Below are 12,682 nucleotides of genomic sequence, written 5' to 3' on the forward strand. Positions count from 1 at the left end.
AGAGAAGCCTGGATGGGAACAGTACTGCGATGGGGGGGGGGGCCCACGGGATGGCAGAGTCTTGGGGGATGGGCAGGTAGGACCTGCCCACCCCTTCTTAAAGGAACCCCTTTCCCTGTGCCGAAACGTTTTGGCGGCAGGGAGCCGAATCATTTTGGCGCCTCTTCAAAGAGGCACCGAAACAATTCAGGCACATCCCTAGAAGAAAGCAATCAAGATGTTCAGAGGCCTGGAGCACCTTCCTCATGAGTAAAGGCTACAGCATCTGGGGCTTTTTAGATTGGAAAAGAGGCGACTATGGGGAGACATATTAGAGGTGCATAAAAATTATGAATGGAGTAGAGAGAGTGGTCAGAGAGAATTTTTTTCTCCCTCTCTCACAACACTAGAGCCAGGGATCATCCCATGAAACTGATGGCCAGGAAATTTGGGACCAACAAAAGGAAGTACTTTTTCACATAGTGCCTAATAATTTATGGAATCCTCTACCATGGGATGTGGTAATGGCCACTAACTTGGGTGGCTTTAAAAGGGACTTATACAAATTCATGGGGGGACAGGTGGCTACTAGAAGTCTAGTGGCTACAGGTCACCTCCAGCCTCAGAGGCAAGATGCCCCTAAATGACAGTTGCAGGAGAGAGGGCATGCCCTCACTTCTTGCCTGTGGGCGTCTCAGAGGCACCTGGTGAGCCATGTGTGAAACACGATACTGGACTAGATAGGCCTTGGACCTGATCCAGCAGGGCTGTTCTTATAGAAGCAACTCTGGGAAAGAAACATCTGGAATTGACAGAGCCAGGAGACCTCAGTGAAAGTTGAACTAGTTTTATATATAGACTAACAAGAAAGAGAAAATTGATCTCTGGAAAATTTTGCTCAGCTCAAGGTAGGAACAAAGCATTTTTGTCACCCTAGCTGGGGTAGAATAATCCTCCATCCCACCACCACCACCACCACCACCATTTTGTTGTATATTGTACAGCATAACATGGATTCATGACGTGAGCAGCACTCTCCTTCTGTGCTGTTCTCCTGACAAAAAAAATTGCCCTCCCCAGCAGCTCTTTGCCCCAGAACTGTCTATTTGCTGTAGCAGGGCAATTTTATAATGTCTAAAACCTACAGCAAGGCAATTTTATAATGCCTGAGGTTTATGAGGAGATTATTTTTGTATGGGGGAACTTAATCATATGAACCACCCCTTGCAGGGTGGATTCAGACATAATAGTGAAATGTAACTAGCAGAAAATTGGTACTATTGCTGCTTCCATGTCATGTGAACTTGCCAGTGCCGCGTGGAGAATGTCGAGCCCCCTCCCCTGCCCAACATTATCTGCTCAACTTCAAGTGCTGAACGATGAATGTTGGGAAGAAGAGGGGAATCTACATTCTCTACCCAACACTGGCTGGCTCATATGATACAGAATAGGGATGGGCCTGGACCGGTTCGGACCTGGGTGGTTCGGTCCGGGGGTGGGGGGTCGCTTTAAGAGCGGTGGGAGGGTTTACTCACCCCTCCCGCCACTTTCCCGCTCTGGCGCCGTAATGTAATGAGTAATTGGGGTGGCAGGATACCTCCCTGCCGCCCCTTCCCCGATCTTGCTCTACAAAAACTCCCAGTAATCCTTCATGTCACTGACGTGCGCACGCGCAAAGGATTACTGGGAGTTTTTGTAGAGCAAGATCGGGGAAGGGGCGGCAGGGAGGTATCCTGCCGCCCCAATTACTCATTACATTACAGCGTCAGAGCAGGAAAGCGGCGGGAGGGGTAAGTAAACCCTCCCGCCGCTCTTAAAGCTACCCCCCACCCCAGTGCTGGACCGCAGTGTGGCGGTTCCGTGCACACCCCTAATACAGAAGTGGGAGCATGTGTTCACTGTGAATTGGTGATTCCCCCCCCCGCACCCTACTTACTTGCTTCCCTTATGTCTGAACTCACCCACAGTCTGAAATGGTATGGCTCAAATACAGGCTTACCGCCTCAGTGAGAAGTATTAGGCCGAACAAACCTCTTCTTGCATACTGTTGGGAGGTAACTAAGGCTTTGAATGACCTAACCAAGGAGAATGAACAAGGTTCTCCAGGGAAGCCTTAGTTACCTCCCAACAATACTGAAACCTGTTTGAAAGAATCAGCCAATGTCTTCTGCAAACTGAGGTGCCATTGCCTGAACGTCCCTCCATTCCTAGGTCAGCTCTTGTTTTCTTTCCTCAGTGAATTTCTGTGCATGATATACAGAGTCCAAGAGGTCACACAGCTTGGGGTCCAAAATTTCCCCTGTCCTTCCCAGGTATTCTTGGGGAAATATTGGTGGAGATAAGTTCTGTTATTTTATTAAAATTCAAGAACTGTGTTGGCAGAGTATAGCACTGCTCTGCCTTCCCACTTTGGCCCAACTGTGAATGGGCATGATATTTGCCAATCGCTTAATTTCTTGAGTTTTTGAAATGCTACATCTAAAATGCTACGTTCACAAGGGCTGGCTGAAGGAGAGTCCTTTTAGAACAGGAGCTCTAGTGAGGTTGCAAGATGACAGAAATGGGGTTCAAGACAGGACAACACATTGGCAGAATAACACACTGCTATCAGTTTATTCTTTCCATTGCTAAAATGATTCACTTCACAGGTGAGGCACTTGGAGCCATGTTATCATGCTGGGTACTTGATAAACAATGTTTCCTGAGGCTTAAGCAAGATCCTGGGAACTGAGGAGCTGTGGAACCTTGAGCTGTGGAGATAATGTCCTGGGGAAGGTATAAATAAGGGGAGATATCCTCAGAAAGTCCTATTTCAACGGACAAGTCCATCGACAAAGACACCATGAAATTCCTTTTGATCTTTGCTTTCCTGGGAGCAGCAGGTGCGGTTTTTAAAACATATATTTGATTCTTTTTACAATCTTCTAGGAAAGGTAAACACTTGCAGTGGAATGCCAGGGGAATGAGGTAGAAGAGGTCTGAAGGGGGCTCACATGATTGAGGGCTTCTTTTTACAAGAACAATAATTCCATGCACATAGAAAACCAGCATGTCAGGAAGAAGGCTCAGTTAGAGCAATTCCTACTGACACCTAGTTTTCAATGCGGAAGGAACTTTTTAAGTCAGAGGAGCATTCAATCATGTGAGTCACCAACTGCAATTTCAAGTGGTACAGACCCAACACAGGTTGACGACCTCAATGGGAAGTCGGTCTCAATGTGTTGGACCAGTGAGCTTACCAGGGATATAGGTGTTCCTGAAGGATAGTTGTATGCGGTGTGAAGCAGAAAGAAACAGGGACTACTTCCCCTTTCCTAAATGGCACTCTGACTTCAAGGCATGACATTTATGAATAATGACCACTTTGATATTAGCAGATACTTTTAGATCCACCTGGAGGCTTTACAGAAAGGGCTTCTACCCCAAATCTCCTTCAGAAGAGAGTGTGTGCGTTCACACACCAGCCAAACTTACCCCAAAGTCCCTTTGAGATCCTTGGACCCACTCCACACACAAATCGGACTTTGCTTTCCGGAGTCTAGCTTCTCTTAGTGTATTTCTGGTTTTTTAAAATGCCGATTTTAAGCTATTTTCTGAAAACGCCGGAGCAAATAGGGAGAGGCACTGATGTAGAATCATTAGCATGATAAGAGGGATATTCTCTTTAGAAATGCAGATGTAGCTCTTTAGTAATCTCTCTCTCTTCCCCCATCCCCACTGACTAGAAGGAAAACATGGAATCATGCTATGTGATCTTGCAAAAACCAAAACCGAGAGCAGAGGGGAGGGGCTGCTTCCCTCAATGCCGCGAGTGTAATTCAAAGTGGCTTCAATAGGAAGTCTGCTACTGTACCTGTGTTCAACGTAACAAGTCAACAACTTTTCCTATGTACAGATATGTACCTGTGTACAGTGTTAAAACAGAACATGTAAATAAATCAGGCTGTTGTATTTCATTTGGGGTTCCATTTTGGAGAATCTAAGCTTTTTGCACTTTTAAAAATGCATTTTGATCTCCCTGTTTTTGTCAGCTGCCGCCCCCTTTGACGATGATGACAAGATTGTCGGAGGATATACCTGCCAGGAAGGCTCTGTCCCCTACCAGGTGTCACTGAATTCTGGCTACCACTTCTGCGGAGGCTCCCTCATCAGTGACCAATGGGTTGTGTCAGCTGCTCATTGTTACAAAAGGTGAGTGAATGATACTTCTTTCTCCACTGCAGTGTTTGTCCGGCCACAAGCAGCTGAGGTCCCACAAGGGATGAGAGCTGGTCTTGTGGTAGCAAACGTGAATTATCCCTTTGGCTGAGCAGGGTCTGCCCTGGTTTGCATTTGAATGAGAAACTATGATGAAAAACTTTCATCTATGTTCTATGATAGAACATAGTTTCATCAAAGTTTCAAAACTTAATCAAAACTTTTATCAAAGTTTCTATGATGAGAAACTTATATGAGCAATGTAAGATATTCCCCTCGGGAGATGCGGCCGTCCTGGGAAGAACACCTGCCTGCTTACATGCAGAAGGTTCCAAGTTCCCTCCATGGCATCTCCAAGATACGGCTGAGAGAGACTCCTGCCTGCAACCTTGGAGAAGCCACTGCCAGCCTGGGTAGACAAGACTGAGCTAGATGGACCAATGGTCTGACTCAGTATATGGCAGCTTCCTATGCTCCTAAGTTCATACCATTTCAGCAGAGATGGACTTTGTAAATACTGAGTAAGAATGTGGATTGAGGTGGCTAAGAAGGAACACACTCATCCTCTGATAGCCTCCTATTTTGCAGCTGCTAAGTGGCCCCGCTGTGTGTGTTGCCAATCTCACAAAGAAGATGATCCTGGCTTATCTTCTCCCCCTCTGACACACAAGCAAGTATTTGGGTCGTGCTGCAGAGAATAACCTGAGGCTGGAAATAGATGCTAACTGGGCAAAGAGACACTTTTCAATGTGGTGGTCCTTTTTATATTAAGCAGGGAGAGAGCAACTGGCCCTATTCAGCCCCAGCACACCGGATAAAACAAACCAGTCAATAACACCTGTCTGACTGTGTAAACAAGAAATAATAATGAGTGTCACACAATACACCAGATATAACTATATTTATAATACAGTTGAGAAGAAAGAAAAACAAGTCAAAATAATCGACATAGCAATACCAGGTGATAGCAGAATAGAAGAAAAAGAAATAGAAAAAATAACAAAATACAAAGTTCTTCAAATTGAAATTGAAAGACTGTGGCAGAAGAAGACCAAAATAATCCCAGTAGTAACTGGCACCCTAGGTGCAATTCCAAAAGACCTTGAAGAGCACCTCAACACCGTAGGGGCCATAGAAATCACCACCAGCCAATTTCAAAAAGCTACTTTACTGGGAACAGCCTATATTTTGCTACAATATCCAGAGGCATATCTAGAGAAAATAGCGCCTAGGGCAAGCACTGAAATTGCGCCCCCTGTCCAAACATCTGACACCCATCTTTCAGATAACTTTACCATAATATCAGCTCAAAAATACAAGTCAAATTCGTTAATCTTTTAATATTTCAAAAACTATTTAGTAGTAGACAAAGCCAGACCAAAAAATGCTCCAAAACTACAAATTTCAGTATGCTGGGGCTCATGAAATACCCAAATACTATGTGGAAGTGTATTTGGAAAACTAAACAGAAGTGCCTGTCTAATTCTCTACTTTGCATTGTAGCAATAGCAATAGCAATAGCACTTACATTTATATACCGCTCTATAGCCGGAGCTCTCTAAGCGGTTTACAATGATTTTAGCATATTGCCCCCAACATTCTGGGTACTCATTTTACCGACCTCGGAAGGATGGAAGGCTGAGTCAACCTTGAGCCCCTGGTCAGGATCGAATTTGTAACCTTCTGGTTGCAGGGCGGCAGTTTTACCACTGCGCCACCAGGGGCTCTTGTAGTATCACAAATACATAAGTTTTTAAAATAAATGGAGAATTGGACTTTTCCCAGATACTCTGAAAATAAAGGATATTCAGATTAAACTGTGTCACTGCTTGGAATATATTCTAGTATTTCAGAAAGACAATTAAAATGAGAGAAAGAGAGCAAGAAACTCCCAGTGGCCCTTAATACTCAGGATTTCACACTGATTCAAAGACAAATTCACTATTAATAGCCATATTATGAAAACATCACATTTAACTCACTCATCACAAGAAGCAAAGTAAGAGCAAATGAATACAATCGCAGCTCATAAGCTTCAGCTCAGTATTCACAAGCCCTGATTCTCTGTACATAGTGCCAAACTAAATATGTGTACAGTGACTTATATTATATTGAATTTTTAAAAAAAACATTTTTACCTGTGGCCTCATTGGCGGGCTTCCCAAAGGCCAAGGGGGGTGTCTGCAAAGCTTCCCCCTCCCCCTACTGGCCTCTAGGGCCTCGCAGGGACCATTTGAGCATGTGCTGAAAGCAAAATAGCTGCCACGCATGCTCAAATGGCCTCTGCAAGGCCTGGCATGGCCTAGGGCCTCACAGAGGCCATTTGAGCATGCACAGTGGCCATTTTGTTTTCGGTGGCCATTTTTTTAAAAAAAAAAATTAAAAATGGTGCCCCCCTTCAAGTGGTGCCCGGGGCATGTGCCCTGCCTGCCCTACCCTAGATAAGCCCCTGACAATATCTATAATAATAACAACAATATTGATTAAAAAATTCAGCCATCCCAGCTCCTTGGGAAGGACCTCGGTGTCTGGATAAAACAAACCAGTCAATAACACCTGTCTGACGGTGTAAACAAGAAATAATAATAGTGTGTGGGGGTGTGCATTCATTGCACTACATCCTGTTGACACTAATAGGTAGTGCATAGCTGTACAGACCAAAAGAGTAGGATTTGCTTAGTTAATAAATGTGATTATTTAAACTTGGAGGAAAAACAAGTGAACCATGAATGAGTGACAACATTGTTAAATCTCCCCATAAAGAGTTGGTGAACAAGGTGTGCCAATCCCAGAATAAAAACCCCATCCATAAGTATCTGTAGAATCCTGAAGGTTTATGGCATGATCTAAAGCAGTTGCAAACTCCCCATTTACATTTTTAAAGGTGATGTTGATTTGATCCCTCCTGTGGTGGCATGGGAAGACCACACTGCTTGTTTAATTTGACATTTGGCACCACGCAGCCCACTGAATACTGTGTTGCATGGTTGGTTTTGCAGCCGCATCCAAGTGAGGCTTGGAGAGCACAACATTGAGGAAATTGAAGGAGGCGAGCAATTCATCAACTCTGAAAAAGTCATTCGGCATCCAAAATACAACTCTTGGCTCTTGGATAATGATATTATGCTCATCAAACTGGCCTCCACAGCTGAACTGAACGCTCGTACTGACACCATCCAACTGCCCTCTGGGTGTGCAGCTGCTGGTACTGACTGCCTGATCTCAGGGTGGGGCAACACACTCAGCAGTGGCGGTGAGTATGAATATTATTCCGTCAGTCCAGCACAGCATTCCTTCCTTTTTCCCCATTTCCCATTTGCTGGTGCTGCATCATTCCCCCACCTTTCTTGGTTTGAAGGCAGGAGAAGCAGCTGCTGCCATAATGGTATCACCACTGACATGTCCCCCACACAGAAGAGGGGGCCCACAGCATTCATATGCCCCCTCAGACCTGGATAAGATGCTGTGGAAAGGGGAGCTTCTCCCTCCCTCCCTCCCTCCCTCTACATTATAGCACCATGGACTTGTCAGTCTGCTTCCACCACCCACTGCAGGATTTGGTTCAGCCCTTATTGGAGCAGCATTTAAAAGTAATGGGGGAAAGGGATCTCATTGGCAGTGCAGCCAGGAAATGGTGGGGCCTCACCTGCCATGTTACCAACTGCCTTGAAGATCTTCTGCCAGATGTCTCTCAATAGCATTTTGCTTGTTTAAATGCAACAGACTAGCACTGTAACTGCATTAAATAAGAGCCAGCGTGGTGTAGTGGTTAGAGTGCTGGACTAGGACCGGGGAGATCCGAGTTCAAATCCCCATTCAGCCATGAAACTAGCTGGGTGACTCTGGGCCAGTCACTTCTCTCTCAGCCTAACCTACTTCGCAGGGTTGTTGTGAAAAGAGAAACTCAGGTATGTAGTACACCGCTCTGGGCACCTTGGAGGAAGAGTGGGATTCTCAGAAATCTTGGGATTCTCAGAGTTCAAATCACCATTCAGCCATGAAAGTAGCTGGGTGACTCTGGGCCAGTCACTTCTCTCTCAGCCTAACCTACTTCGCAGGGTTGTTGTGAAAGAGAAACTCAAGTATGTAGTACACCGCTCTGGGCACCTTGGAGGAAGAGTGGGATATAAATGTAATAATAATAACAACAACAACAACAACAACATTGACAATAAAATTCAGCCATCCCAGGTCCTTGGGAAGGACTCGATGTCTGGATAAAACAAACAGTCAATAACACCTGTCTGACTGTGTAAATAAATAAATAAATAAATAAGAAGAAGAAGACAAAGATATCACTATAAATCAGAAACAAATAGAGGTGTACAATTTGAATAGCATTGGAATGGAATAGGCTATTTATGATATTGTTTGGATGGTAGGGGATGAGCGGTGGCACCGACAGCCATGCTGGCTGGGTAATAATCTAACTACCTCTTTCCTGCCGCCCAAGCCTGGCCAGCCCTTCATTGCTAGGGTCCCCCACCCCTGTACTTGTAAAAGGGAATCCCCACTGGATTCCCCTTTGCAACTGTTAGCCACCCAAACTGCTGAACTTAATCAGTAGAATGGACCAGACCGGCCAGTTGGTTTGACCAAACCGGTTCGGCAGCATGTGGTTCCGCTCAAATTTGATCTGAAGTCGATAAAAAAATACAGAGAAAACAACTAGTGTGAAGCTCGTAGGGAGTGTCCGACTACGTGTGTATCAAATTTAAGCTTTCTGTCCATTGCAGAAGCACCCTAGTAATTGTGATACTAGTGAAGCCCCAATATCTTTTTATAGAAGATGATATATCCAAACCATTGGATTATTTCAAAGTTAACTTTTATTCTTTTTCTTTCTTGTTTTCTTTCCAGTCAACTATCCTGACCTTCTGCAGTGCCTGAATGCTCCAATTCTAAGTGATGCTGAATGTGAAGAGTCATACCCAGGGCAGATCACTAACAATATGATCTGTGTTGGATATTTAGAGGGTGGCAAAGACTCCTGCCAGGTGAGAAATTTGCCTTCAGTTCCACTATTAGACCAAGACTTCTGGGTACTTGCTCTGCATTTTTGTGCTAGATAAAGAAGGGAAAGAGAAGCCAGCGGAAGGATTTGAGGAGTGATCACGTGGTCTGCTGAGCAAGAAAATATATTAATTAATTAATTAGCCAAGGGAATAGGGAGGAACTGGTGGGTTTTCACTAAGCTATAGGTAGAAGTGATGTGACTTGGGTCTTTATCCAAACAGTGATTTATTCCAACATAACTGTACGTTCTTACAAGCAATTTTGTGGATGATCCAGATGACATTTTGCACTTTCTGTAGCTTCCTTGCATGGCCTGTCTACTAAACCATGAAACATTATGAGGTTGTGCACACAACTTCTTTATTCGGAGACAGAGACGGATGGTGGGGAAAGGCAGGATCACTCCTGCTTTCCCCAACATGATCAGGGCTGAAACCCTGCTCACTACCATGCTCACAGACAAGCACCTGTTCCATGCTCACAGCAGGCAGCGCAGCAGCAAGGAAGCCGGGGAAGGATGCCTGGCCTCCAGATATATTATTTCTATTATTTTTATTATTTACCAGCGTGATGTAGTGGTTAGAGTGCTGGACTAGGACCGGGGACACCCGAGTTCAAATCCCCACTCAGCCATGATACTTGTTGGGTGACTCTGGGCCAGTCACTTCTCTCTCAGCCTAGCCTACTTCACAGGGCTGTTGTGAGGAGAAACAGAAGTATGTAGTACAACACTCCGGGCTCCTTGGAGGAAGATTGGGATATAAAATATAAAATTATTATTAATAATAATAATAACAACAACAACAACAACATCCGACTACAAACAGACAAACATCTGCCACACAATACACCAGATATAACTGTAGTCGAGAAAAAAGAAAAACAAGTCAAAATAATCGACATAGCAATACCAGGGGATAGCAGAATAGGAAAAAAAGAAATAGAAAAAATCACCAAATACAAAGATCTACAAATGGAAATTGAAAGGCTGTGGCAGAAGAAGACCCAAATAATCCCAGTGGTAATTGGCGCCCTGGGTGCAGTTCCAAAAGACCTTGAAGAGCACCTCAACACCATAGGGGCCACAGAAATCACCATCAGCCAGTTACAAAAAGCAGCTTTACTGGGAACAGCCTATATTCTGCGACGATATCTATAACCATTGACAATAAAATTCTGGCATCCCAGGTCCTTGGGAAGGACTCGATGTCTGGATAAAAGAAACCAGTCAATAACACCTGCCTGACTGTGTAAACAAGAAATAATAATGATAAATATATCACAATGCAATGGGGATTCTCCCCTGAATCGGGCACTACAGGTGCCTGACTCTGTGTGTGCTCAGGCTATTTGCAGCCCAAACACATACACAACCCTGAATCTGGGGTTAAGAGTGCACTTGCACCCTTAAATCCAGGTTAAAGCCTGGGATAAATTCCTGGGCTTCAAGCCGAGATAGCGCCGGGATTGGGCCCAATTCTGATCTTCACACCTGCCTCTATGTATTTCATTAATACTTTTTTTCTAACTTGATTATGGAAGTGGAACATTTTACATGGGGAGAAAAAGGTGTAGACTGACAATAGTGCAACCTGTAGAGGAATGATTACCTGTGCAGGTGATGATGTATGGGAGAATTAGCTCCCAAATGCCCCCGCATGCCCCCTCATTTCTGCACCTGAACACACTTTTCTTTCAGTTCTCACTTTGTTCAGCCTTTTAAAAAATAAATAAATAAAGGACGTTTGATATTATGATGTTTCAGCCCCCCCCTTTATTATTTTTACTATTTGTATTGCCTCCCACCCCCCACCCCCCGCACAATTATACTCTTCTTTAGCTTTTAGGGAAAGGCGACTTCTCCCCTCCCCACTTTGTCCCTCCAAATGATTGTGGCTGCTGCTCTTGAGTCTATGTTGCAACCAGGGAACAATCTAAATCACTTCAAAGGGACATCAGCAACTGTTTAATTGTCCCTGTCTTGCTGTGATTGGGATCTAAATGGCTCATTTCAAGCCTCAAAACTCTAAACTGTATGTTCAGACAAAGCCCAGGATGGCTTGCATGAGATTTACATGGTATAATGGCCCCACAAAGGCCTACGATTCCTGCAAATTTTATCCCATTCTGACAGGAAATAAACCTAGATAGAAACATTTTAATGATTTTCCATTATAGCCTATGGCTGAAGCATCGAGGAAAGAGGCAAGGACAGGTGATCCATCTCCTTCTACTCCTCTGCTTACCTATTGTGTGTACACCACATGTTTATTAAAAAGCATCATTTGCACTATATTGTGCCCTCCAGTAATGGAAAGACTAAAAAAACCAGCCATTTAACTTCAAAAAATTAAAAGGAGGAAATTGTGATCTCAACAGCAGAACAGAGGCATGTTTATAAGTAAGTCCCACTAAGTTCAATGGGATTTACTTCCAGGAAAGTATAAATAGGATTGCAGCCAAGTCGTTTTGGGCAGGAGGACAGAGGAACAATTCAGTGTGATCTCAGGAAGTGATTTCTTGACAGGAATTTCATATTAAGAAAACAAGGAGAAATCAAAAGTACATCCATACATGATTCCTTTTATTCCTAGCTCCACAGGAGCAGAAAGTGATGGTGGGGATGTTGCAGAGCTTGAATAAGCCAGAAGTGAACTAAACCATAAGTGTACAAGACAGTATTTAATATTTTTGATAAAAACTAAGCTTCAGTGCAAGGTACCCAAACCTATGATGTTAGCCAATGCTCCACCCCTGATGTGGACAGAAAATAGCAGGATGAGCTACTGCAAGGATTGCTAGGGATAGACATCCAGCTGGGACTTTACATGAGGCCCCTTGTACAAGTTGTGGAAGCTCAGATGAAAAAGCCCTCGTATGGAAATAACCTTGGTGACGGAGGAATATGGGAAGTGGTGGGGAGCAGGGAGGGAATTGAAGCCAAGCCAAAGCAAAGCAGCTGGTAGCCTATCTGAAATGCTCTGTGTCTTTTCTCCCTAACCCTCTTATCTCACAGGGAGATTCTGGTGGCCCAGTGGTATGCAATGGGGAGCTCCAGGGTGTCGTTTCATGGGGAATTGGTTGTGCTCAGGCTGGTTACCCTGGGGTCTACACCAAGGTCTGCAACTATGTCGACTGGATCCATGAAACAGTTGCAGCTAACTGAAACAGCTATTTCTCCTCTGGTTTCAACATTCTTCATCTCATCTAATCCATCTTAATAGAAAATATCCATATACAAAAGAATTAAATCTATACTAACTAACAAGAAATCCTGTTTCATGTATTGTTTTTTTATGATTATCTCAGACCTCATGGGCTTTAGGCAAGGTCCAAGAATGATGGCGGATACACTTTACTAGGCCTGGGATGTGTGACCTGGACTACAAACCCGGGGTGGTGGGGGGCATGAGGCGAAATTCTAATTCTAAATTGTTTCTGTTCCTGTGTTTACATGGGGTATCTTTTCTAAAGGCAATCAGAAGTCATG

At 44.2% G+C, this 12,682-nt stretch overlaps 1 protein-coding gene and 1 gene segment (V, D, J or C); both read left to right on the forward strand.

The window, feature by feature from the left end:
* The window catches only part of LOC128346630 (M1-specific T cell receptor beta chain-like), a 78,778-nt gene that overhangs the window by 16,443 nt on the left and 49,653 nt on the right, over window positions 1–12,682 (forward strand).
* LOC128346626 (anionic trypsin-like) lies at window positions 1,822–12,414 on the forward strand. Of its 5 annotated transcripts, none has more exons than XM_053300109.1 (6): window positions 1,822–1,955; window positions 2,628–2,861; window positions 4,011–4,170; window positions 7,176–7,429; window positions 9,037–9,173; window positions 12,209–12,414. In XM_053300109.1, exons 2-6 carry the CDS (start codon window positions 2,822–2,824, stop codon window positions 12,356–12,358), a joined length of 741 nt encoding a protein of 246 aa, XP_053156084.1. In that variant the 5' UTR covers window positions 1,822–1,955; window positions 2,628–2,821; the 3' UTR covers window positions 12,359–12,414. The 5 variants fall into 5 exon arrangements, with proteins under 5 accessions (XP_053156084.1, XP_053156082.1, XP_053156083.1 ...); XM_053300107.1 differs by lacking the exon at window positions 1,822–1,955 and adding an exon at window positions 2,006–2,190; XM_053300108.1 differs by lacking the exon at window positions 1,822–1,955 and adding an exon at window positions 2,174–2,291.

Source organism: Hemicordylus capensis, chromosome 2 (assembly GCF_027244095.1).
Source record: "Hemicordylus capensis ecotype Gifberg chromosome 2, rHemCap1.1.pri, whole genome shotgun sequence".
Classification (NCBI taxonomy): domain Eukaryota; kingdom Metazoa; phylum Chordata; class Lepidosauria; order Squamata; family Cordylidae; genus Hemicordylus; species Hemicordylus capensis.